Source organism: Empidonax traillii, unplaced genomic scaffold (assembly GCF_003031625.1).
Source record: "Empidonax traillii isolate 1590-97213 ecotype Southwest subspecies unplaced genomic scaffold, ASM303162v1 scaffold442:size488032, whole genome shotgun sequence".
Classification (NCBI taxonomy): domain Eukaryota; kingdom Metazoa; phylum Chordata; class Aves; order Passeriformes; family Tyrannidae; genus Empidonax; species Empidonax traillii.
In genome coordinates, this window is record NW_020955635.1 from 439,363 (window position 1) to 464,728 (window position 25,366).

The 25,366-nt window shown below is 41.2% G+C and overlaps 1 protein-coding gene across 1 annotated transcript; it reads left to right on the forward strand.

Annotated features, from left to right (window-relative positions):
- Nucleotides 1–2,271: 2,271 nt before the first annotated feature.
- On the forward strand, nucleotides 2,272–23,649 carry NXPE3 (neurexophilin and PC-esterase domain family member 3). The gene is made up of 7 exons (XM_027894786.1): nucleotides 2,272–2,328; nucleotides 3,577–3,626; nucleotides 5,520–5,732; nucleotides 12,176–12,936; nucleotides 14,575–14,648; nucleotides 18,347–18,553; nucleotides 19,323–23,649. Exons 3-7 carry the CDS (start codon nucleotides 5,640–5,642, stop codon nucleotides 19,871–19,873), a joined length of 1,686 nt encoding a protein of 561 aa, XP_027750587.1. The 5' UTR covers nucleotides 2,272–2,328; nucleotides 3,577–3,626; nucleotides 5,520–5,639; the 3' UTR covers nucleotides 19,874–23,649.
- Nucleotides 23,650–25,366: the final 1,717 nt, after the last annotated feature.

The window sequence follows — 25,366 nt, forward strand, 5'->3', positions numbered from 1 at the left end:
TGTTCTTAATTCCCTGCTGTGTTTAAATGAAAAGATGTGGCAGTGGTAGTATTCTGTATAGTTTTCTAGAAAGAGAATTTAGACTAAGGGCTTATTAAGAGAAACACAGTTGCAAAGCACGGTGTTCCCTTTCCTACTCTTTTGGTTTGGTCAGATAGCTGCACTGTTCTTAAGCAAATGAAGATTAATTAAACGTCTTTAAGGCTTTAACAAGGAACTCAGACATACATGAAAGTCATGTTTTACTGCAACACAGTCTTCCCAAAAGTTAAAAAAAATAAACAAACAATGAAAAGTCCCCCAAACAAACAAACAAAGCTAACTTTGCTTTGTTTAGCTCATTTCACATGTGGAGGTTAGTAGGCATTTTTTAACTCTGTACTATGTGTTTCTACTTCATTACACCAAGAAAAATAGCTGAGGTTTTTAAGTAGACTTAGACTCTTCTTGTTCTTCAGTGAAGGTATTTACTGTGAGGGTGCTGAAGCAGTGGAACAGGTTGCCCAGAGAAGTTGTGGATGCCCCATCCCTGGAAGTGTTCAAGGCCAAGCTGGATGGGGCTTTGAGCGACCCAGTCCTGTGACCTGCCATGGGCAGGAGTGTCCCTGCCCAGAGCAGGGGGGTTGGAACTGCATGATCTTTAAGGTCTCTTCCAACTCCAACCATCTTAGGCTTCTATTTAAAAGACAGAAAGAGGCATAGCTAAAGTAACTTCAGGTCTGAAAAGAGAAGATCAATGCTGTTTTCTCTTGGAGTAAAGACCTTAAAACTGTACTACTAAGTTTAAATGCTGTATATTGTAGGGATAGTAACCATAACACTTGAGGAGCTCAGGTTGAAGGTCCCTCTTGTCCCTGTTTTTGATTCACATCTGTAATAAGATCAGAAATTAAAATATTTGGTTAGATTTGGAAAACAAAGGAATATCTAATGGATGGACCCATCTTTTTTTTTCAAAAGGAGGTAGTTAATTTTAATTTTATGGCTGAAATCCTTATATGTCCCCTCCCAACTTTCTGTGCACTCTCAGCCCACCTGCAGAAAAGCTCTATGTAAGCTCAGCTCAGCAGTAGCCAAAACATCTCTATTGACAGGGGGAAAAAAATCAATACCAAGTATTTTTCAAAATACTGTCTTAAACTATTTTGCTTACACAGACAAATGCCTTTCAATTCTTAACCTACAGTGTATAGTACTAATAAAAGCTTGTGCCTGTGGAGAATTTGCTTTCTATCTATACCGGGTAACCATCATTGCAAGTTGCAGAAAGGAAGAGAAATACAGAAGTAAGGTAACTTATTGAAAATAGCTATAGCTGATGGGGGTGGGGGCAGAAGAGTAGCGAGGCTATTAATATTTATAGTGGCTAAAGTACTTTGTTCACAGCAATATTTCAGCTGCTCTGTCTCTCTTCCATGTTCTTCACTAAAAATAAGATTGAGCCCTTACCCTGTACTGCAAACAACTGCTAGCAGGGGAATGTTTCGGAAAGAGACATTCCCCAACTTATGCAGTGTTTACAAGTGATGGCAAAGCCATTGCAGATGTCCTGTTGGCAGCTCTGGTGCAGGGTGCTAAACTCAAGGCTGGCTGCGTGCATCTCCTCACACATCTTGGAGTCCTGCCTTCACTGCAGCTGCGTTTGCCGGACTCTGCTGTGCTGTGCCCTGCCTGTGCCCCCTGCTCGGCCCCGCAGCTGGTCTGCGGGCCAGCTCTCCCCCTTTCCAACCTCCCGGCTGGCCAAGGCGCCACCTCTCCCGCTCCCTGCTCCACTTGCCTCCAGGCTCTGCAGCGTTTGAGCTGCGATGGTTCCTCTCAGTTCTCTCTCCCTAGACCGGGGGTGCGGCTAGGGGGTCCCGGTAATGCCATATGCGTGCCAGTCTCTCCCCATCCTTCTGCCTTCGGCTTCACCCACTGTGGCCCAAAAATGATAGGGACTTGGTTTGAGGCTTTTCTCTGCGGGGAAGGGAGACTATTGAAGGTTTTCTTTGGTGTTGGGTTTTTTTGCTTATGAGTGTGTGGGTTTTTTTGGTTGGTTGGTTTTGTTTGTTTGTTTGTTTCCCTTCTCGTTATCCAGCGCCCTCCTCAGCAAATAGGATGTCCCCAAGCGAGCGCCTGCGGTGCCGGGGCTTTCCCTGCCCTCAGGATGCGGCGCCGGCAGCCGGGACAGACCCATTACCGGGGCGGGGCGGGAGGAGGCGGTGCCGCCGCCGCCGCCGTGTCGGGGGCGGGGAGGAAGGCGGGGCGGCGGGGCCGGGGGATATACGGCGAGAGCCTCCGGGCCGGGGGCGAGGCCGCCGCCTGGCCCGGGGGAGCGGCGGGGTTGCGGTGAGGGGGCGCGGGGCGGCGGCGGGGCCTTCGGGGCTCGTCTGGGGAGCGGGAGGAGAAGTCCTGGCGGGGGAAGGCGGAGCGGCGGTGGGGCAGCGGCCGTGGGGCAGCGGCAGCGGCCGCGGTGGGGAGGCCTGGGGCGGGTGAGGGGTGCCGGGGTCGGCGGGTGCCCCGCTCGGGTGCCCCGTGCCCGCCGCCGGGCCCGCCAGTCCGCAGGGGCGCGCTGCCCGCGCTCCATCGCGGCGGCGGCTGAGGATGCTTCCTGCCGGTCCAGGGGCTGCCTCGCGCCGCTCCCTGGGGAATGCGGGGCTGCCTGGTGCCGCTCCCCGGGGATGCCGGCTCCGCCTCGTGCCACTCCCGCGGGCCGGACCGCCCGGCGGCGCCCTGTAAAGTAGCTTGGGAGCAGTAAAAATGCAGCTGTGCGGTTCGCATCGCCGGCAGCGGTGGTTCCTGCCGCCTTCCCCCGTCCCTCGCTCAGTGGGTGCGTGTCCCGGCCCCGCGGGGCGGCGGGAGCAGCCGTGGATCCCCGGGGCGGCACCGCCGCAGGGAGCTGCGGCACTGCCCGGAATGCCCGCGGGCTGGAGGGGCTGGCAGCTCCCGCTCCCCGGGGAGCAGGGCGGACGGAACTGGGGGAAAACAGCAGAAAATGTGATTTTCCGTGCCCGCAGCCACGCGAGCGCCAAGCCTTGAGACACTGCGCCTCAGTGACACGGTCTGGGCATCGCCAGAGATAGTGGCTCCTCTGCCTTTGCGATTCTCGTGGCAGCACTGGGAGCGGTTGCACCAATACTCATAATTCTAATGCTTTCGTAACGCTGCTGGCTTAGAGAGGTGTGAGGATAGAGAGCTGACAGTAATTGACAACTTGGAAAAAAGCCCCAAACTATAATCCTGTAAGAGACCATGAGGAAATTAGAACACTGTTCATAAAAATGTAATTGAACCGGGTTTTGTTTTTAACCTTTGGCAAAAGGGGACTTGAAATAGCGCGGAACAAAGCTGAGAGAATTAATTATTAATGATAAATAGGAGGAAATTCAAAGATATAGGACTGAAGTTTAAAAAAATGAAATATTTTTTTAAAAATCCATGGATTATTGTAGAAAAAAAAAGAGTAATTTTACAGATAAAGTCTTAACTGCCATGTTACTTTGTGTCACTGCAAACAAATTACCGGTGCATGAATTTTATTTGAAAATAGTGGGGTGTGTATAGATATATTTATTTTTTTAATATATTGCTTCCAAGGTTGTCTGACCTTTTACGTGGATGACTTCATAGAACATTCCAGGAGTAGGGTAAGAACCTAAAGCTTTTTGGTATACTTATTGGCTTCCTTTATACAGAAAATAAACAAGATCAACTGGTCAAGGATGATGAAACTGTCAGTATGTTAAGGCCTTTAACATAAATAAAGCTCTAAACCTGTACATTGAATGCTTTAGGGCATGTGACATTTACAGAAATATGGAAAATCTAGAACAAAAATACATGGGAATAGCCTTTGTGGCCTTTTTAGGCATCTGAAATGACATTCCATTAATTTTCAGTGTCTTGTGCTTTTCGGTGATTTGAAGAGAATTCTCAGCAACGCAACTGAAAATTCTCTTTTCCTCTAATGTATTTGTTTCTGTTCCTCAAATGGCCATATATGTTCTTAAATTAGCATTTTCATGTATTTAGGTGTATTTGTCAGTTACTATTTAAAACCCGAGCTGCTGTTTTATGCAGCTTTAGTACTTCATGTTACTGCAGAACTGTTCCAGCAAAGGTGTGTTTTTGTGGCATTTCGATACTTTCACTTTAATGAATGTCTTGCTCTTTCAATGCTTGTTCGTTGGTCAGAAATACAATATCTGTAATTCTCAGCAAAGCATTTGAAGTTATAATCCCTATAATCCTTGTAAAGCAATTTGATGTGTGGTCTATTTTGAGACTGTCCTGGTTATACCAGTAATATATTTTGATTTTCTAACCTATGTGCGTTTGTTGAATAATTTAATTAGTTAATTTTGATATTTTATGTATTATTATGTTCAATTTAAATTTACACAGCATTCTTCATTTAGACTTAAGAAATAGTACAAATTCTCAGTTATACTATTTATGGAAAGTTCTACAAAGTTAATGTAATCATTTGATTATGTTGTTGCACTTGGGGGATGGTGGTATGAGTAATGCTGCTTTGAGAATATTAGATTTGAAGAGATTGGTGTCTTTTGACTGCCTCTTCTTGCCATCTGTTTCCTGGTTCCAAGTTTAGAGCTTCTGCAGGAACAGTATCCTTTCTGCTTGCAAAATGACTGCCTCAAAATTGTCCTCAAAAAGAAAGGAAGATATAAGAGTCTTACTTAGCAAGCATTAAGCTGTGAGAACCTCATCAAGGCTTTGAGTCTGTGATTTTCTAGTGGATCAGCTATCAAGCAACCTCAAAGAAACAGTATATTTTTCGGAAGTTAAATTTTGTCCAAAATAATACTATTATTTTATTTAAAAAACCCACACAAACCAGAAACACCAAAACTGAACACATTGTATTCTTCCCAGAAATTTATTTTTTTTACTATTAGAGCTGCATATGAGTACATGAGGTAAAAGGAATGATAAAAAACCAGAAAAGATATAGTATGATGTGAAGTTAAATTTTAGTGCATTGAACTCTGATACAAATCTCCTCTGTAACACTACAGTAATTTTTTCCCCTAGCAGAAAACTGGAGAAAGCATCTTTTATGTTGCTTATCCAAACTTCCTTCAGACCTTAGTTTTTAAGAACAAATTCTTGGAATGTGTAAACAGGTAAATGGGAGATACCTAAACTCACAAGTTTCTGCTGGAAGTCTTGGTCTCATGATGTCTGGATGGTGATAGTGTGGCCCAACAGATAAATAGGGTGGTTGTTATTTGTTTTGGGTTTTTTGTTTGCCACAACGAAATCTTGCACTCTTGCCTTTCTTTTTTATCAGCTACAGCTGAGACCACCTTATATAAGGTTTTGCTTTGACTAGAGAATTAAGTAATGTAATAGATAGTACTGTTCAGATTAGTTCCACAAAAAAAAATCCATGTTGACAGTTCTATTTTACTAGTTACTGTGCTGCCAAATTCCACCATTTGTATGCTTTCAGCGTTAAACTTGACTTCTAGTAATATTTTGAGGACTTAATATAGTTTTTGTAAATGCACCTGCAGGAATGAAGTGGAAGTCAACTGAATTCTCTTGTTCACTACTGAGACGAAATGACATTCATGTTTGTGGTGGATGGAAGTCATGGCAGCGTCTAACATGGGAGGGGAAGATATGAACGGACCATGTGGCGTGACTCGTTCAGACTGCAGATCTTCTGCCTGCTTATGGCAGTACTGGCTGTTGTGGTGCTGGTCCATAATTTTTTTCAGTTAGAGGTAAGTGAAGCCACTCCGAGAGCTCTTGAGCAACATTATTCCATTTTGAGTGTGAGGTTAGAACTGCGTCTGACAGCATTTAGCTATAACTTGGAATCATAGAAAATTCTGACTGGGAGGGATTTGTGAAGGTATTTAGTCAATGCTCTCCTCAAAGGGCCAGCATCGGAGTTAGCTTGGATTGCTCTGGGTGTCGTAGAGTTGTGACAGTCATCAAGGACAGTCAAATTTCACAGCCTGCCCAGGCAGGCTGTTGCAGTGCTGCCCCTCTCGTGTGACGAAGAATGTTTATCTCATGTGCAGGTGGAAGTTGCGTCTTTTTTTTTTAGTGTGTACTTTCACTCAGTTCCTCTCTAACTCCCCTCTAGGTAGTGAAAGACTGCAGTTAGATCCCCTTTTGGTCTTCTCCAAATTAAAAATAAATAAATAAAATTTGGTTCCCTTAGTGTCATTCCACTTCCCCAGTCATCTCAGGAGGTCTTAGCTGTGCTCTCCAGTTTGACTCTGGTGTGGGTTGTCCAAAAACCAGACACAGTGTTCTAGTTCATAGTCTTCTTCACCACAGTCAAGACCTATCACCATGGGAACTACCACTTTGCTCAATCAGCTGGTTATGCTCTCATTAAGTCATTGCCACAGTGCTGTGCTGTTGACATGGCCAGTTTGCTGTCTGCCAGATTCCCTAGGTCTTTTCCTGCAGAGCTGTTAGATGGCAAGTTGATCTCCAGCCTCTACTGATGCAACTTTTATTTGCCTTTCCCTTTTTCCCTCCGCTGTGTCTGACTTGCATATTCTTCATGTTACTTAGCACGTTATTGCAGACATAGTTTCAAACTGCTTAGTTACTGGGTTACTAACCCCAGATTAAAGTCAACCCATATAAGGATCCCTCTCAGGGAGCCTTGGAGGCTGACCCTGCCCATTGGCTGTGTGGCATTTGGTGGGTGAGCATAATAATGCTCTTTAAGGAGGAAAAAAAACCCTGATGGGTTGGGCAGGTTGTGGCAAAAGATACTTTCCTAGACATGAAGTGCTTGGCTTGTCAATAAATTATAAGTATCCTCTATGCATGTGAACCAGTCAATAATTTTTTATGCTTTTAAGTTGTGCATATCCTGCTTTCAGAATCTTCCTTCCTCCTGGCCAGTGGTGTCCAAATGAAATGATCCAAAAGAGGGGCTGTAAAATCCCTTCACCTCCACAAAAACTACAGTTGAATTAGAAGAGAATTGCTTAAGGGTAAGGCAGATGTTTGAGAGGTCTAAAATCACAAGTGACACATGATCAATAACTGGAGACACTAAATAAAAACTGCAAATGCTGATTTTTAAAGTAAGCGGGGATGCTTTTTATGGATTGGATTGCAGCAAAGCGGCAGAAGTCCTTGCAGTAAGACTGTGTAGCTGCTAAAAGCATATATTCAAAAAATCTGGATGAATGCACAGAAGAAAAATCTGTTAGAGGATACTAGATCTCAAAGATGTCCACCCTCGTGTTTAAGAAGTTTCTAAGCCATAAAGGGCTAGAAACTGCATTAAGTCTTCAGGAGGAAATATCACAAGGTGTTTGTTCTGTATTCTTTTCCCACATACCTGCTCTTGGAATCTATTGGCAGTCAAAATACTATGTTTGATGGACCTTTTGCTCCAGTTAACATGTTCTTTGTGTGTAACATACAAAGTAGCTTTTGTTTTTTCTTTCTGTTGTTTGGGGGTTTTTGTATGACCTAGAATGTTGTAGGAAGAGTGTTGATATTTTGAAACCTAGACTGTTTTCTTTTTTTTATTATTTTATTTTAATTACATTTATTAGAGAAGAGGGCTCTGGCAGTGCTTTGAGAATGAAAGGGAAGATGCAGGTTTACTCTGTGCTTTTTCTTGCCACTATTCATGATAGTGGGAGCCCCTGGTGGTCTAGGGGAAAGGCACTGCACTGTCCCTGCAGAGACCCGGGTTCGAGTCCCGGTCAGGGCCACTCCCCGGGCAGATGGAGCTCGTTAGCCCTGTAAGGCAATCCATCTACATCCTGAGGACCTCGCTGCCACCGTCCAAGCGTGCTTGGCCCCAGCAGATGAACCTCAGGATTAAAGGGTGGGCTCAGTTCCGCGCACACTGTGTCTCACCTAAAAAATCCAATGCGCAGGCTGGAAGGTGGAAAGACCTTCCCCGGTTCTTCGTTCGCGAAGACTGGCCATTCATTCATGATAGTATCTTTGTGGCTTTGTTGACCTTTACTTACCTGCTATTCCAAACTTGGTTAAGTATTGTGTTGCTGGTAAATCTTTACACCACAACATGCCACTCTAACCCCTTCTGTTGTCTTGACTTTTTTGAATGGATCTGCTCTGCTATTTGTTTCTGTCTTGGCATAATTTTCCAGGCAGTCTACCACAGGTGTCTATGCTGATTCTTTTCAGTCAGAGATCAAAGCCAGTAAAAGCCTTAGAAAGCCTTCACAGAGTGTCTGTACCCTAATCTGTTTGGGTTCTGGAAGGTGGGCTCTTTGTTGATTACTGTTGAAAACGTGTTTGTAAATGCATCAGACATGCTTCTCATCCCCAAATTATCTAACTTAGCTGGCTAAAGCTCAAGATCTAAGGCAATTGTCAGCTATCCTCCCTCCTCAGCTTTCTCCCTGCTTTTTCTCTGTTGGATTTTATACTTTTTCATGTTGGAATCTTCCCTCTTAAATTCTTAAGCTTCTAATGACACCCTCTCAATAGCCCTTGTGTCAGAATTTTACTTTTCTTACTCTGTATTTAAAAAAAAATAAAAAAACAAGCTGTCCCCTACTCCCTTGAAGTCACTGTATTATTGTACTAGAAGAAATGTATTTTTATTTTATTTTTTTTCTGTGAACGTAGATAAAGTGTTCAATAATTTTTTCTTTGTGTGAAGTATCAGGATATTGCCAAACATCATGACTTTAGGATACAGGAGAGTTTGTGAATTTGTACCAATTGCCTTTAGAGTGAAAGAACCATTTCAGGACTGGTTGTGAGCTCTCTTTTATTAAAAGCACTTAGAAAAGAGTGTATGGGGAGAAGGGAAGTTTCTTTCCCGGGTGAAGTAATGGTGTATGAAATCAAACAGCTGAAACTGAACAAAAGAACCACGTAACAAAGTCTTTTTTTCTTGCTGCTAAATTGCAGGTGCCTACAAAAGATAACTTCATCTTACTTGGAGTGTTGCTGGAACATTTCTCTGTTAGGTGATGGCTTTTTAGGATTGGCTTTGACACTTAGAGTAGTTCAGCACCCACTCAGTGCTGTGAGATGGTGATGACAGTGAGATGATTTCATGTCTGTCATAGACAACAAATAGAGTACCTGGAGAGTAAAATTACTGAAAATAAGATGACTGACCTTTCAGTAATTGGTGTTTGTTCAGTTTCAGATGTTGTCTGCTGTGTAAATTGAGAGTTTTTATTGGTCAAACTGGAAGTCTTTTTCCCCCACCATGCCGGTTGGCTGGGAATCTCTAGTGATGTTTCCTGCTCTAATGATAGTGACTGTTCTGAGTGGAGCAGGCCAAGCCAGGGGCAGGAGAACTGGAGAACTTGTTTGGAGCTGAACCTGGGAAACACTATAGAGAGGAAGATGGTTTGGAAAGCTTTTCTTTGACAGTGAAGGATTTTCAGTATATTGATTGACTATGAAGCTTTCCCTGCCTTTACTGGCTAAGAGAATCTCTGCAGTAATGTGGTCCTGGTTGGGCTTTACAGTCCTTCTTGAGAGAGGACTGTAAAGATGAACAAGAATGCTGGAGGAAGAATTGTCCTTTATGAAGTTGAAGGAGCTCTGCTTTTACTTTCTTGGAGATTCTCCCTCACCTCTTTTGAAGATAGACTGAGAAAATATTTGTGGTATGATCCGTTCTGCTTAATGGGTCATAATCTGGAGATGTGGAAGTGTCCTTGGCTCAGCTGCAAGTGAAGAGCTTTGGCCTTGTGCTTTGCTGTGGAGGTGGACAGATTTGGAGACAATGAACATTATTCTATTTTCTGAATGAGTTTGTTGGCTTTGGTTCTCTGCACTCTTTTCCACTGAAAAATACAGGTATGCCTCTGGAAAGACTTCAGAAAGCCTAGCTAGGCTGTAAATGGCATCTTCTACAACTCTGACAGAAAGACTGGGTTAAAAACCCTGAAGAAATTTATAGAAGATGAAAAATAGGGACATGTCTGTTTTTAAGGTTGTCTTAGATGGCCATTTCTTCCTAATTTGAAGGGATTTTTTTCCCATGCCCCCTGACCTGAAGTACCAACCACTGAAGAATGAGCTGAACTCTAGAAATTTTCTCTTGAGAACTTACACTGAAATCAACAATTATTCAGACACACATATTCTCCCCTCCACCTCTCCTTAGGAAAATGCTTAAATATTTTTGCTAAATGATACATTGTTACTAGCTTGTTGGATGCATTTAAATAGATAGCTAACTTTTAAAAATATTTCCATGCAGTATTTTCTGTGTTATGGATGTGCATGAGCAAGTGAAGGGAAGAAGTTGTGAAGGTATCCAAAAATAGACACTTGGCTTAACTCAAGAATGCATGTGGGCAAGATTTAAAGTAGAACTGTGCCTGAGGTTGCCTCTCAGCTTTGGCTGAAATTTACTGGACTAATAAAAGTAACATGCAGCACTAAATCTGCAGCTTTGCTTGCTGTGATGGAAAATGGAAATAATTACGAATTATCTCAGGTGGCCTTCGGGGGAAATTTATTAAATCCTGGATGGAAGTGCAAAATAGAAACAAGAGCTTCTATTGTGATGTTAACATTTGGTGTATCTGTGGATACCTGTCAGTTTACATTTTAGAGTCACCACGTAGCAATCTACATTTCAGGTTTCAGGTTTTGTTGTTAACTTGGATATCATACAAAGAAGATTTTGCGTATCCATCCTACATCCTAATGTGCTCATCCTCTTACTCTTAAGCTGATCAAAACCAACTTCTTATGTCGCAGACTTTAAAAGCCTCTACGTTCCCATTGTTTGTTGGGTTTACCTTTCTTATAAAAAAGTGTGTTGAATCTCAATTTTGTTCTTAATGATCTTTATACACTGGTGATATTTCAGTGGACTAAGAAAGGTTTGTAACAATGAATAAGGCTTTAATATGAGTGCTGTGGATTTTAGTACATTACTGAGCAGTTAGTTATGGAGGAAGAAAATGGGAAACACTAGGGTATTGGTGAGTACAATGGTATTTTAAACGATTTCAAATAACATAGTTTGATTTCTTTTTTTAGCAATCTTTATCCTCTGATGCCATGTGAAATGTTGCACTGTATAATTTTAATCTTTGCTTGGAAAACTATTTTTGTTCTTAATGAAATGGAAGTATGGATAAGTTCTACTATATATACACCTTATAATTAATTGTTCATTAACTGCTGATTTGGTGTGTATTTGAAGGGTAAGTTTGGAGTTGCTGATCAGAAGTCTCATGGGTAGCTCTGGAGGCTTAGGCTGTGCTATTTAAAATTTTCCTAGTGCAAACCTGCAAAATCGTGTGATATCATGAAGATGATGGTACCTCTGCAGTCACTTGCATGAAAACACAGTTTTGGACACTGATGTCAAGTTGCAGCAGAAGCCTCCTCTCTTAGTCTAGCATTGTATTTAACTTATTTAATTTTTAAACTGTTGTGTGAATTAGGGGATGCTCTGCTGTTTCATTTAGTTCTACAAGTAGCTGTATATAGATTTTTACAATCTTATGAATAAACAAACAAATTATATTTTTTTTGCGTGTTCAGTCCTAGCTTGTTCTGCACTATTGTACTTGCCAACTGGCAATTCATTGTCCCTGAAGCATCTGGGGTTTTATTCTTTTATTTCTTCCAATCTGTACATTACAGGGAAAGACACATTTCAGATAATTAGATAAGCAGCAATGTGAGTGTGACCAGATAAATGACTGCAGCTGCTACAGGCAGCAGACTTCCCTAGAAGGTGTGTGCAGGGGGTGCATCAGCATTGTCTGCAGTGTAAGATCTCAAAGAAACCCTATTTCCTTGCATTACATTGGGCAGCTATTAGACCTCATGGTGCTCTAAGACTAAAATGTTACTACAGAAGAAAATAAAACATGAGCTACAATTTACTACTTAATCTTTCAACCTTTTTTAAATTTTTTTTTCCACATTGCTGATGTTTACAGAATATACCGGGAGCTAAAATACTGCCGTAGAAAATATTGGGCATGATCTACGTAAAAGCTTCTTTGCCATAACAGGGTGACCATGTGTTACCCACCTGTTTCCTTAGAAATCCCATGGTCAGAGTAATAGATTTGAGTCTTCTAGTAAAGTTGCTTCATTTGGTCGGCTTCAAAGCTCTGCAGAGGAAAGCCCAGTTCTTGGGATCATTTCATTATCCATTATTCACAATGTTTCATTTCGTAGCACAATTTCAGGTGATCTTTTTCCTCCCCAGAACCTGGATGATGACACAGTTTCAGGATCGAATTGGATAACAGAAAACAATGTCCAGCATTCTCTGTCACAGACGAACAAAACTACCAGGAAGCCTTACTGCGGTTACACTCAGCAGACTTTGTCCAAAAGAGAACAAGAGGAGCAGGAAACATTGCTTGCTTCAATAGAGTGGCCAAAACCCCCTGATGGCAAAATTGCCTTTGCACAAAGCACTGATCCCACACGTAGTGACTTTGTGATTGTGAAACCCAGCAGGTTTTTCAAGGTGGGTGATGAGTTGGAGGTCCTCGTTCGTATGAGGGATTTCCAAGGAAAGCCCAAGCAGTATGGCGGAGACTATTTACAGGCACGAATTCACACTCCTCTGCTGAAAGCTGGAGCAACAGGAAGGATTGTAGATTGCCATAATGGCCTTTACAAAGTCTTCTTTACCTTGCTTTGGCCAGGAGAGGTCAAAGTGTCTGTGTCACTTGTCCATCCAAGTGAAGCAGTCCAAGTCCTCCTGCGTTTACGAGAAGAAAGGCCGGACAGGGTCTATTTCAAAAGCTCCTTCAAGTCTGGGAGATACTCAGAAACCACTGAGTGCAACGTTTGCTTGCCTGGAGATCTCCCAGTCTGTAACTTCACAGATCCCTACACGGGTGAGCCGTGGTTCTGTTACAAGCCTCGAAAGCTATCCTGTGCCAGCCGAATCAGCCATGCCAAAGGTGGATATCTAAAAGGTCTCCTGACAAAAGAGGAAAGCCTCTTTTTCCAAAGGTATGTATGTTGTTGAATTTATATATATATACTCAGTCAAGTTGTTTTGTTTGGGTTTTTCTAATACAAATTTGGCTTATTGGTTATTATGACACATGGCCTTGGAAGGAGAGTGTATTTGCAGGAGGAGGTGTTTGACGTGAGTTGTTGAATAGTCTGTTCTCCTCTATTCAGCTGTACAAGAATCTTAGACAGCAATCTTAAACTACAGAAACTTGGTATGTAGTTCTCTCTCTGTGCTTTGAATTCAGCTCTGCTGCACCTGCTGAATTCCACAAGAGCATGCTGTCTGAACTGGGTGGTGGTTTGGGGGACTGTTTCCTTATTTTTTCTTTCCACACCTACACTGCAGTATGAATAACAATGTTTTGAGATGCCTTTTTGACTAAATCTGAACTACTTAAAAAGAGTCCAGGCTTGACAGTATGACTGTCAAATCTTAGGAATAGTTCTAACTCAGTCATGAAGAAAATACGTGGTAGAACAAACTGCTGAGCAATACCCGTGCAGGTGGAAATGATCTGTGCATGTTATTTCAAGTGTCAAACTAAATTAGTCATCTTTTTCTTCTGCATTCAGCATTTAAAAAAACCTAAACCATCTCAGTGCCTGGGTAGATGTGACAGAACTGCTTCTGTATGAAATTAGACATCTGAATTTAGACAAAATTAGCGCTGTGTAGTGTCAGAGTTGTAGCTGCAGGCTGCTGCCTTGCTCTCCAACAAAATTATTAAAGGAAAGACTTCTGGCAGTATGTTCAGTTGAGGTCTACATTGGGAAAGATTTTAGAGTAGCAATTCCCAATAGTGTGATTAGGAAAGTATTGTGTGTATGTTTGAAACCAAGACTAGAAACAGAAAGTAAGTATCAGTGGCATTTTTTTTTTGGCTCTTCCTTATCAAGTTTGTAGGTGGGTCTTTTGACTCTCTGTGCCTCTGGCAGCTCACCTGTAAAATATGGCTTATATTTATTTGTGATGTTTCCAAATGGGAATGGGAAAGGTTTTGCTTTTTTTGTTTGGGTATGTGGGTGTGTGGGTGTATGTGTGTGTGTTTGTTTTGTTTGTTTGTTTTAGTTTACTTGTTTGTTTGATTCAGATCTGAGATCCTTGACCAAGTTGCTTATAGAAATTACAAATAATTCATTTCTTAAATGGAGAAAAACATTAGAAATGGATTATCTTCAAAGCAGTAGCAAAAGACAGAAAAAGAGCTTATTAAATCTCTGCATCTGTCACAGCTGTACAGCTGCTACAGCACTGTACCCTTTCAGTGGTTTGTCTCCACACACTCTGCAAGCTGGGAACTTTCCATCTTTGTAGAAAATCCTCCAAAGCTTCTTGCAGGCTTCTGATAGCTTGATAATCTTATCAGGATTTGTGTCAGTAAAAGTGTACACAAGATTGCTGTCTTAATGCCGTGAAATTTTGAATTTGGATTCAGAATAGTGATGGTGGTCTTGAGGAAATTCATGCAGGATGAATTCAGTTATAGGAAGTGTAGTAAACTTAGAGTAAAAAATTCTTTGTGTGAGTACTACGTGCTTATTTGAAGTGGACTAAGAAAAAATGAGATTAATGTTATCTTCAAATTTTACAGTAATTTTTACAAATATTATTATGTTTATGTTTTGTTCAAGTCATGTGAATATCAAAAGGCCGATACTCTCCAGTGGACCTGATTCCATCATTGTAAAGCCCAAGGCATTTACAGGTAAAGTGAACTTCATAAGGTTCTTGTTTTTAATTCATAATTATATTTATAAATAAGAACAACAGGCATGAGGTAATAATTGATTTATTTGTTTATTGTAGCGTGGAATAGAAATTAGTTTCAGATTTGTATTGAGAAGATGAAGGCTTTTGGTTGTTAACTGTAATATAAGTTCAGTACTAATAACAATTTTTTTTTCTGAAATTACATACACAAACAGGGTTTTCAACAACAACAACAAAAAAAAGATAGATAAAAGATTGTTCTCCTGCCAAAAATGTCCTTTTTCCCCCTTAGCATTTACTCACAGCTGTAAATGTCTTGCCATAACTGCTTACCAAACTCTCAATCTAGCAAAAACAGCTGTGTGGTGTTTCTTAATTTCTTTCTTTGTTAAGAACTTTGTCGAACAGATTTTGATATCTTGCATATAAGTATTACTATCCTTTGTGTTACCACAGCATGTCAGAACCTGGAATTGTGGACCAGAGCCTAACTGTTCTGTGTCCTGTCTAAAAACAGAACAAAGGCAGTCTGTACTAAATTAAACTTAGAGGTTGTATCTCCTTCATATCTGTGTACAGACTTTTTATGCCTCTAAAAAGCCTGTGTTAAATGTGATACACAGAGAATTATTTCTTGATTGAGAGCTTTTTAGACCCTTTTTTTTCATAAGGTTTTAAGAGGCTTTTATGGTAGAGTTCCTGGCCTGTGCAATAAAGTCTGAACAGCCTACAGCATTTCTTCTTTTAGTTTTACTGTTCACTAAAAAAATAGAGTGCTGCTACTAGGCTAGCAGCATTTCCCCTCCATCCCTTTTCTTTCTTCAGATCCTTTAGATGATGTGTTTTTGTTGCCTTTTTATCTTGTGTATTTCCTCACAGAAACCGCTGCAAATTTGAGATTTGATTATGTCACCCTTCTTCCAGGAGCTATGAATGATCAAAGTCTGCCTGCATTTCCTGACGATTAGTGTTGGGTTAGAAAGGGTGGATAGGAGTAGCACATTTCCTCAGGGAAATTCCTTCCAGGAATAGCAGTCTCTGAATAAATAAACTAGATGTATTAGTATAATGATTGTGAATGTATGGATTTGTTAGGATTGGTGGCACACACAAATTCATTGTTCTTCTGTTCTTTTTGTCCATGTTTTTTTTGTTTGGAGGTAAATGTAGATCAAATTCTTTTAAAATTTTTATTTTTCTGAAAAACAAGTTTTTATTTTTATCCTTGTTTTGAAACTTCAGATTGGAACTTTTACTCTCTTTTTTAAAATCCCAAGTAATGGCTTTCTGAATTCTGGACCAAAAGTGGTGTGATACTATATACAGATTTGAAATGCTGATTTACTGTGAGGCACCAAAAAGTTGTTCCAGTACCATTTTTATATGTGTATATGCAGCAGAAAAATCCACTTAAAAGGTAAAAAATGGAAATACTTTTCAATCAAAACTTAGATTCAAGCAAACTCAAGTTGTGAAATCACATTATGCATTTGTCTTTAATTACATGACCATACAAAGGCTTCTTTTTCCTTTCTCTGGAGGATTCCTGTTTCATAAATATTGCATGAGTCCACATTGCTAGTTGGGTTTTTGTTCTTCCTTCATTGTCCCTGTTGTCCAATTTAAAGTAACATCCAAAGACAAAATTTTCTGAAGCCTTTTTTCTGTGGCACTCGTGATTATATTACTTGTGTTATACAAACTTAATAGTAGTTTGATTTTTACAGTGTCCCTGTGAAGTCTAAGGATGTTAACAAGCTCCAGGCTCTCAGGTTGGCATCTACTAATACAACACACAGAGAATATTGTACAGAAAGAGAGTGGCAAAAAGTGCTTATAAGGAAGGGGTGTTTAAAGATGCTTGTGCATGATGTTATAATGAAGCATCTACCAGGGGATGCTTTTAGGCCCTGGAACTCCAGTGCTTGTACTCTATACTTACTTAGAATGGTCCCTGGCATGATTTTGGCCATGGTAAACAATGTGTGCTTTATCAAACAGCTCTAAGTTGTGACAGGGCAGGGAGTGTTCTTAACAGATAATCTCCCCGTCAAGGTGGGTAAAAGTGTTTAAACATTAAAACATTTCAACTTAAACGTAGCTGGATGTGTCTGTTTGTGCCGGAGAAGAGCTCCCTGCTTGCTCAGTTTAGGTATTTGAATACACAAGTGGCAAAGGCGAAACCTGAAACGACCTCACAGGAGTCTGATGTACCAATATCACGCTGGTTGCCAAGAGAAACACGGCAATATGTGACTTACATAACCATGAGGTTGCAGCTCCCTTCCTGTAATCTCTGGGCTTCGCTTGCAAGGGATCACCCAACTTCTGCAGGTTAAACAGGTGTCCTACAGAATGTCCTACAGTTGCTCCTCAGGGGGGCTACCTGTTGCAGGCAGTGAAGGGTGAAGGGGCTAGACAGCAGCGAGAAAGTCCAAAATTAATGGAATTAGAGACTCTCATGATTAACATATTCAAAGGGCATGTATAAAATTATTGGTGATAGAGCAGGAGTGTCTCGGTATATGCTATTTCATATTCTATAGTGGAAATTTTTGGAGGTGTTTTCGGTGGGTTTATTTATTTTTGTTTGGTTGGTTGGTTGGTTTTTTTGGTTTTTGTTTTGAGTGGCAGCAGGTTGTCCCCCCTGGGTCGGTGTCGTGCGCCGAGCGGAGCTGCCGTGCGCAGGCCGGGCGCCAGAGGGCAGCCGTGCGCCGCGACACGGTGGGGATGGGGCGAGATGCTCTGCCCGTCCTTCTGCCTCTGCTCCTCTCGCCCTTCCGCAAGCACCCACGACTGGGCGCTTCTGTCGCAGCGTGAAATATGCCAGATACTTAGGTTTTGGTTTTCTTTTTTTTTGTTTTGTTTTAGTTTTTGGTGGTTTTTTTTTTACGGGAATGTCAGAGATACCGTTTAATTTAAACCAAGTTAAACTGTGATTGTTCAAACTACTCTGCCAGCAGTTGCAGGTTTTAGCTGCAGAAGTGTGGGGTGGAATACCTGGGCTTACAGAAGTGTGCTGCATCACGGTTTTTTTATCTGTGTGGTTGTCGGTTTAAGCCCCGCCGGCAGCCAAGGAGCACCCAGCTGCTTACTCACCCCCCTGGTGGAATAGGGGAGAGAGTCAAAAGCATAAAAGTGAGAAGACTCCTGGGTTGATACAATGACATTGCAATAGGGAAAGTAAAAGCTGGACACACAAGCAAAGCAAGACAAGGAATTCATTCATCACTTCCCATGGGCAGGAGAGTGTTCAAACATCCTCAGAAAAGCGGGGCTCCATCACAGGGAAGACAATTGCCATCACTCCAAACATCTTCCCCCTGCTTCCTCCTTCTTTATCCAGGTTTATATTAGAGCCTGATGGAATGTCACTTTGGTCAGTTGGGTTCAGCTCTCCTGGCTCTGTCCCCTCCCAGTTTCCTGTGCATTCCCAGACCACTCACTGGAGGGGTGGTACAAGAAGCAGAAAAGGCCTTAGCTCTGTGTAAGCACTGCTCAGCAGTTATGGAATCCCTGCATTCTCAACACTGCTTCCAGCACAAATCCAAAACACAGCCACATATTAGCTACTGTGAAGAAAATACTTTTTGCATTAAACTAGGGAAGATGTTTGTTCATCAATGACTACATGTCCATGAGGATTATGGAGGCTGGTTCTGGTGTTAATTTCAAAGACTTTTTCTCTTCCAGATTCAATCAGTCTGAACAGAGCTGAAGATCCCACAGCTTCCCCTTCTGGTTATTATTATGAAGACCAGTGGAGGTCCAGAACACACTGGATCCATAATTTTAACAAATCAGATGATATAACCGAGTGCTTACAAGGAAAAGTAATCCACTTGTTTGGAGACTCTACAATAAGGCAGTGGTTTGAATATCTGACAGCATTTGTTCCAGGTAATTTTTTTTTATTTGGTTTTGTCTTTAAAGACCTTTGCAAAGCTTTATTTCTCATCTCTCAGACACAGAGCTGATCTTACTGAGTGACAATGACAGAACAAAGGAATAGGGAAGACAAAATCTCAGACTGGCAGACAGTTAGTCAAATGTTTGAGCAGACACTGGAAACATGTAGGCCTTGGAAATGTGGCCACAAGGTATCAGTGAAGTTGTCCTTGTAAAGGGACCACTGTTGTGGCTGTGAGTTAAGGTGGCCACCCCAGGACCCACAGCAGAAGTCTCTTAGGCTGCCTCTGTAAGACCTTCCAGTGTCACAGTTATAGGAGTGATTTTGGAATGAAGTAGCAAAGAACTTTTTTTAATGTTCGTAGGTTTTGGGTTGTTTCCCTTATTTTAACTTAAATAACAGAATTTCAGCAGCCATTTAGATATTCCTCCCTCCCTCATCCCTTTCCCATAAAGCAGTTGCACTGAAATGCAGACTTTGAGACTCCTTAATGCCTACAAGTTTAAGTCACTTTAAATTTACTGGAGTCCTGAAGTTGCTAGAAGGGCTCTCATGAACACTGGATTCATAGGGTGACAATGAATATCTGGAAAATTTTTTTTTTACAAGAGAAAACAAAATAGTTTGGGAAACTTGGAAAAGGCATTGACAGCCTTGTGAAGTCCAGGTGTGTTGCCTTGCACACAGCTTCAACACACAACTTCAGTAGTTTTGACCTCTTACTCAGTCTTTCACCAACGCTCGCTCTCGGGTTTTCAGATCTAGTGGAATTTAACCTGAGGAGTCCTAAGAACGTGGGCCCTTTCATGTCTGTGGACCTGAAGCACAACGTGCTGCTGAAGTTCCGCTGCCACGGGCCGCCCATTCGCTTCTCAACAGTCTTCAGCAGTGAACTGCGCTACATCGCCAACGAGCTGAATGGCATCGTGGGGGGGAGGAACACCGTGATAGCCATAACCATATGGTCCCACTTCAGCACTTTCCCTGTGGAAATGTATATCCGGCGGCTGAGGAACATCCGGAGATCAATTATTCAGCTGCTGGATCGCAGCCCCGAGACTTTAATCGTCATCAGAACAGCTAATGTTCAGGAGCTTGGGCCAGAAGTGAGCCTCTTTAACAGTGATTGGTATTCCTTTCAGCTCGATTCTGTCATGAGGAAAATGTTCTCAGGAATTGCTGTGCACTTCGTGGATGCTTGGGAGATGTCTGTGGCTCATTACTTGCCACATAACTTGCACCCACAGGAAGTGATTGTTAAGAATCAAATAGATGCATTTTTATCTTACGTGTGCCCTCTGCAAACTTAGCACAAATCCCTATGTCATCTTTTGCTATAGCTGAAGTAAAGTTGCTCTTTGTCAGAGCTGTGGAATGATGCTGGATGATATGGAGGAACTCTGGTTACTGTAAATGCATGCAGTATGAGTGGAGTGGCCTTAACTCTAGGTAGCTGTGAAAGGTGGTAAAGAGGAATTGACTGTTCAGGCCATATCTTCCTTCAAGCTTATCATTCATATCTGAGATTATTAAAGAGCACCTTAAATTAAATTGTCAGGATTCAATAAGAAATTATTTGGGTTATTAGCTTTACTAGTTGTCTGCACTGTATACCTAATTTAATCCATATGACACTGATTCTCTTGTCAGGGTCTTGTTGGTCAGAACTGTGTGTGAAACCTGGGAAAGATTTTGGGAATGGTCTTTCTCTTAACATTCCAGAGTTTAAGAGGTGTCTCCTCTAGTTGTATGCCACAGAAACACAGTGTCTGTTCTTGTTGCAAAGTCCTAATTAGACACATGAAGGGAGTGTACCAAAGTCACTAATAAGGAAGCACAATCAAAATTCCTGTAGTATTTAGTCATGAAGAATTTGCTGAAATTTAATAGGGCATCCGTGGTGTTTACAGATGGCTGCTAAATAGTGCAAATAGCCAGTATTTTAGTTTTGTTTCCTGTACTACTGAATCTCTTTTGAGCTTAGATGTGCTGTCTACTTGATTTATCTGTAGTAATGAAACGTGTGTTATGATCTCAGTGAAGACGCTGTCTGAGGCAGTTTCTGCAAGTTCAAGTTGCAGGCTCGCCTACTTGAAGCATTTTCCAATGGAAGTGTTTCCCTTCCCTGGAAGATAAAGCTATTGTGTTATGCTCCTGCAAAGCCAGGCTGCTGACAGTCACTCGTGTACATCTTTCGTGCACTGTGTCTGTGTGGAGGGGCCAAGGGACCCGAATACACTTGGCAAGTTTGGCACTGGGCAACAGTAACTGGCACACACAAATGGCCAGGGCCATGTCCTGAGTCCTCTTCAGGGTCTGCCGGTTTTATCATTTATTCGTGAACTCCACTGCTGACAATATAAAAGGTAAAAACATCGCACCCGAAAGCCAAGCACACACAGGGTTGCCTTCATACAGCGTCTTGGGACAGACCCAAGTTTGCTGGTGTGAAAGCTGGTGGCTCTCTCTTGGTGTGGTGTTTACTGCTGCTGGTTGGATTGAGCCTGTCTCCAATTTTAACTCGTAGTGCTTTGAAAATAGAATTTTGATTAAATTCAGCTCCCAAACTGAAAAGCAATTCGATGTTGTCTTAACTTCTGGTCCCACTCAGGCCAAAGCCAGTCTTCGCCAGTGGTGTTACCGAGAAATGTGTCAAAGCAAAGGTGGGTCTTTGTGAGAAAACAGAGAAGATTATTAAGGAAAGTTGGTTTAAGTTGCACAGAGTGAAATAATTGAAGTGTCTTCATGTTAGAAATGTTTTGCTCTTTGTCAGGTTTGCTGCTCTCTTAAGAGAGATTGTGCTCTCAATGCTGGAGCCCCGAGAAAGCTCGTGCTACCAGCTAAAGCAACAGTGCTTTTTATTTTGTTCATTTTAAAGGACAACTGAGAATTATTTTAAAAGCAAATGTAAATGCTTTCAGCATGTAAAAGGCATCAGTAAAAGGCATCCATCTATAAACTTAGCAATTTAAAAATGTTTGAAAATGTCTAAAAATGACTGGAGGAGTCATATACACTGAAATAATGTTTATTCTTAGCTTTTCAAATCAGAATTAAGGAGGTCCAATTTGCTGGTTCCTACTGACAGCTGCCTCACATAGCATCTGTCCATACATCGCCTGTAGGTAACTATTTATTCCTTTTATATGGTAATGGAAATTTATCCTTTGCTAAGAAGAGACCACACCGGTTCAGGTCTGGGAAAGTAAACCACCATGGTGGAAAATGACCTTTCATCTTTCCCAGGTGTGATTTTTGAAATAGGTAGAGTGTAAGACTTTCATCCTGAATAACAAATCCATCCTGGTAATGTTAATGAAAATAAGACTTCAAACTTGTACTTTGAAGGAAACTACCTAATTTGTGGACTAACCATTAGGTTTCCCTCCTAAAGCCATATTGTGTGTGAAAATGTTGTGGCAGCACGTTTCTCCTCTGAATGTTGTAGTGCCACTGCTCTTCAACAGCAGCTTTCTGTCACTGTTAGCTACCAAGCACAGATAGAGAAGAAAATAATTCTTTCAAATGTTTTGACAGTGGAGAGAAAGAGAACGGGACTGCTATTTTAGCAAAGATGTCTAATTGCCTTCTGGTAGAACCTCACCCTTTAAATTAATTAGATTAATTTTTTAATAACAGATTAACTTTTAGGTAATGAACTTGGGGGAAATTGAAAATTGATTTGGAATGAGGACCAATACTTCATTTCTTTGGGCTCTGAAGTAGACAGGGAGAAGAAATTAAGGAACTGAGGATTTATTCATGTTTGGGGACATGATGCTTTTAAATGTCCTTCTGTTGATCTATAAATGATTTTTCATTTCTGTTCTCATCTTGTTACCATCACACCAGTTGTGTATGTACTGTGTATGCAACCATAGAAGCAATAAAATATTTTAAATCAGTTTATTTAAACTTTTAAATGGATTTTAATGGGTTAATAGGTTGGTTATTTTTCAAGTTATTTAATGTGAAACAGGATTAGAAAGGAATTTATCAGTTGTCTGTTAAGTACCTTTATTTACACATAAGAAATTATTTCACAAGATTTTTCAAAACCCTGTCTTCCTTTTCTTTCTATTTTCTTAATTTGAAAGGAAGAAATTGTATTTTTAATATTTTCATTCTTATTCCGAACATTTTGATTATTAACCTTTCAGTACAGATTTTTTTTACTTTTTAATTTTTTTCTTCAAAATCCAGATCCCTCAAATCTCAGTGAAATAAACTGTATATTTATGGTGTTTATTAGAAGATTTCAGAGCAATTTATTTATTAAAAAAGTAAACTCCATTTTATGTATTAAGAGTGTTGCACTGTAATATTTTGAGAATCTTGTTTCTCATGCATATTTTCTTAGGCTGATTTCTTCTTTCTAGAAGACATTACTTGAATTGTTGATGAGAAGAGAGGACAAAAAGCAAAAGTTTCCCATTTTTTAGTTTAGTTTTAGTTCCCTTTTTTTTTTTAGTTGCTTCTCATTTCATCTGCAGTGCAGCACTATTGTGGCTCTGCTTTACAGGATTTAAACACCATTTTTCATTGTTTTACTTGTTAAAGGTAAGCATTCAAAAATGGAAACTTCACTTACCACAAAGGTCTGTGCAAATTTTTTTTATGTTCTACAGGTGACAATTCCCTGTACATGTGACAAAAACAAAGGTTGAAACTGTCTCCTGGAAGGGTTGAGGGTGTTGGGATTTTGCTTTGGTCTGGTTGCAAAGTGTGGGTTAAAACATTCTTCCTCTCATGACAGTTTAAGTAACAGCAAAAAGCTTTAGTCATAGATGTGTATTTAATTTATAAAGCATGCACTTGTTAAGTCCAGATTACTCCATATATGTTTAGACTGTTTGGAAGACTCTTACTATGTTGGGAGCAGCAAAGGACTATATCTGTGTGTTAGAGAACGAACTTGTTTTCAAAGGAGGTTTCTTTTTTCTAATATGTGTATATTCATTGAAATGCTTACAGTATGAAGAAGGCTCTACTGTCTTATTTCCTGATGTGATCAGAAAAACAATTTAAATAGCCAAAAAGCTCAAAGAATGAAAAGTTTCTAATAAAGAGGGAAAGTTTACTTGAACTATTTAATCTGATTTAGTCTCAGTTTATCTTGTTTGCTGTAACCCCACACCCTTTATATATTTACAATTGCATAGTAGTTCCCCTAGTTTTACCTGTTACATTTTTGTGCTGTATGTTGGGTAGGAGTTTTACACTATAGTTTATAGATTAAATTCACTTAGAATGATGTTTATGATCTGTGCCTGACATGAGACCTAGCACCAAAGCACACTGATGTTTCCTGCTGTTGGTGCATCAGGCCTGGAATAGAGGGGAAGAAGAAATGAGGAAACAGGACTTGTGTTTTAAGATGAGGACTGGCCACACAATGCTTTTTAGATGTCATTTGGTTGATCTATAAATGATTTTTCATTTCTATTCTCATCCTGATATAATAGAAGCTCTTGACATAATAGAAGCTGAGCCCGAGAGCTGTGTTTTCAAGGTCATGGGGAGAGAGAGAGGGAGAGAATGGCTGCATGGCACAGTCTGGGGAGCCTCTGGGATGGCTGGAGGGCCAGGGTGGAGGAGTTGGGGGATGGCTACCAGCTTGCCTTGGGGTTAGGTTGCAGCCAGCATTCACAGCTGGGAAAGCAGCAAGCAGGGTGCATTGTCCTTTATGCTGACTTCTAATATATGTAGCCAAAAATAGCCTGTTTGACAGAGGAAAATTGCTGAGCTACAAGTTTCTGGAAACTAGAAGAGAGTGCATTGGGGCAGCATCTGTTCTGTTTTTCTGTTCCCCCTCTCATTCACTGGTGACCACTGAAGGGGACAGGGCAGGGGGCAGGGTCTAGGGCAGATCTAGGGTGCTGCTCCTACATTCCTCTGAAACAAAGAGCTGAGTTCATGCCCCAGCCTGCTCTCCCAAGGCCACCTGACAGCCACGAGGTAACAGGGTGAAGGTAAAGCACATTATTCCCAGCATTTTGCTCTGGAAACTGAAAGTGAAGCGTACTGCCATCGTGTCCAACCTACATCAGCCTCCACTTAGCCACAAATGGAAGAGAGATGCTGCAAACACGAGCTGCTTTTCAATGCGGTGTTAGGTCAGACCCCAGGCATCCTTAGTGGGGAAATGGGAGTGGGGAGTAGGAAAAAGAGGGGAAGAAAAAGGATTTAAGGACGGGTTTAAGGAAAAACAACATGTAAAGGTCTTTCTCTGTGACACTGAAGAGAGGAAGAAAGTTGGGGATTTGGTCATGAGGTGTCCAAAGGCAATCCCAATTGTGTGGGACAAACCCACTCCTCTGAGATAATACACTGAAATGTATATACATATGTACGTGTATTTCTCCAAATATGTCAAAAAAGGAACAGTTTTTCCCAGCCAGGCTGCTCACTCACATCTTCCTCTCCTCCCTCCTGACAGCAATGTCACAGTAGTCATATGTTAGGTACAGTTCCAAACTTTCTGCTTACAGGTGGTTTGGAGGCATATGTATTGGGTTTTCACATGTTTATAGATGTGACAGATATCATAGTGGGGAACTTTTTAAAACAAACCCAAAGCATTTATAACCAAAATGAGGAGTGCACAAGCAGGCTTTCATCATGTGTGATGTGCTCTTCAGTGGCTGTGGTGACTCAGAGGAGGTGTGTAACTTGCCTGAGGTGGCACAGGTGCTTGACTTGAGCCTCCTAATGCCAGACAGAGGGGATAGAAAGCTCACCAGAGCCAACAAAGAGCCCAAACCACATGGTTTCTGATCTGGTTGGAATGGGTCTTGTATTCA

Coding starts and splice junctions, on each gene's coding strand:
- NXPE3 (XM_027894786.1), top strand. CDS start 5,640: ATGTGGCGTGACTCGTTCAGACTGCAGATCTTCTGCCTGCTTATGGCA. Junction 5,733..12,175: donor ATAATTTTTTTCAGTTAGAG/GTAAGTGAAGCC, acceptor TTTCCTCCCCAG/AACCTGGATGATGACACAGT. Junction 18,554..19,322: donor TCTGACAGCATTTGTTCCAG/GTAATTTTTTTT, acceptor TCGGGTTTTCAG/ATCTAGTGGAATTTAACCTG.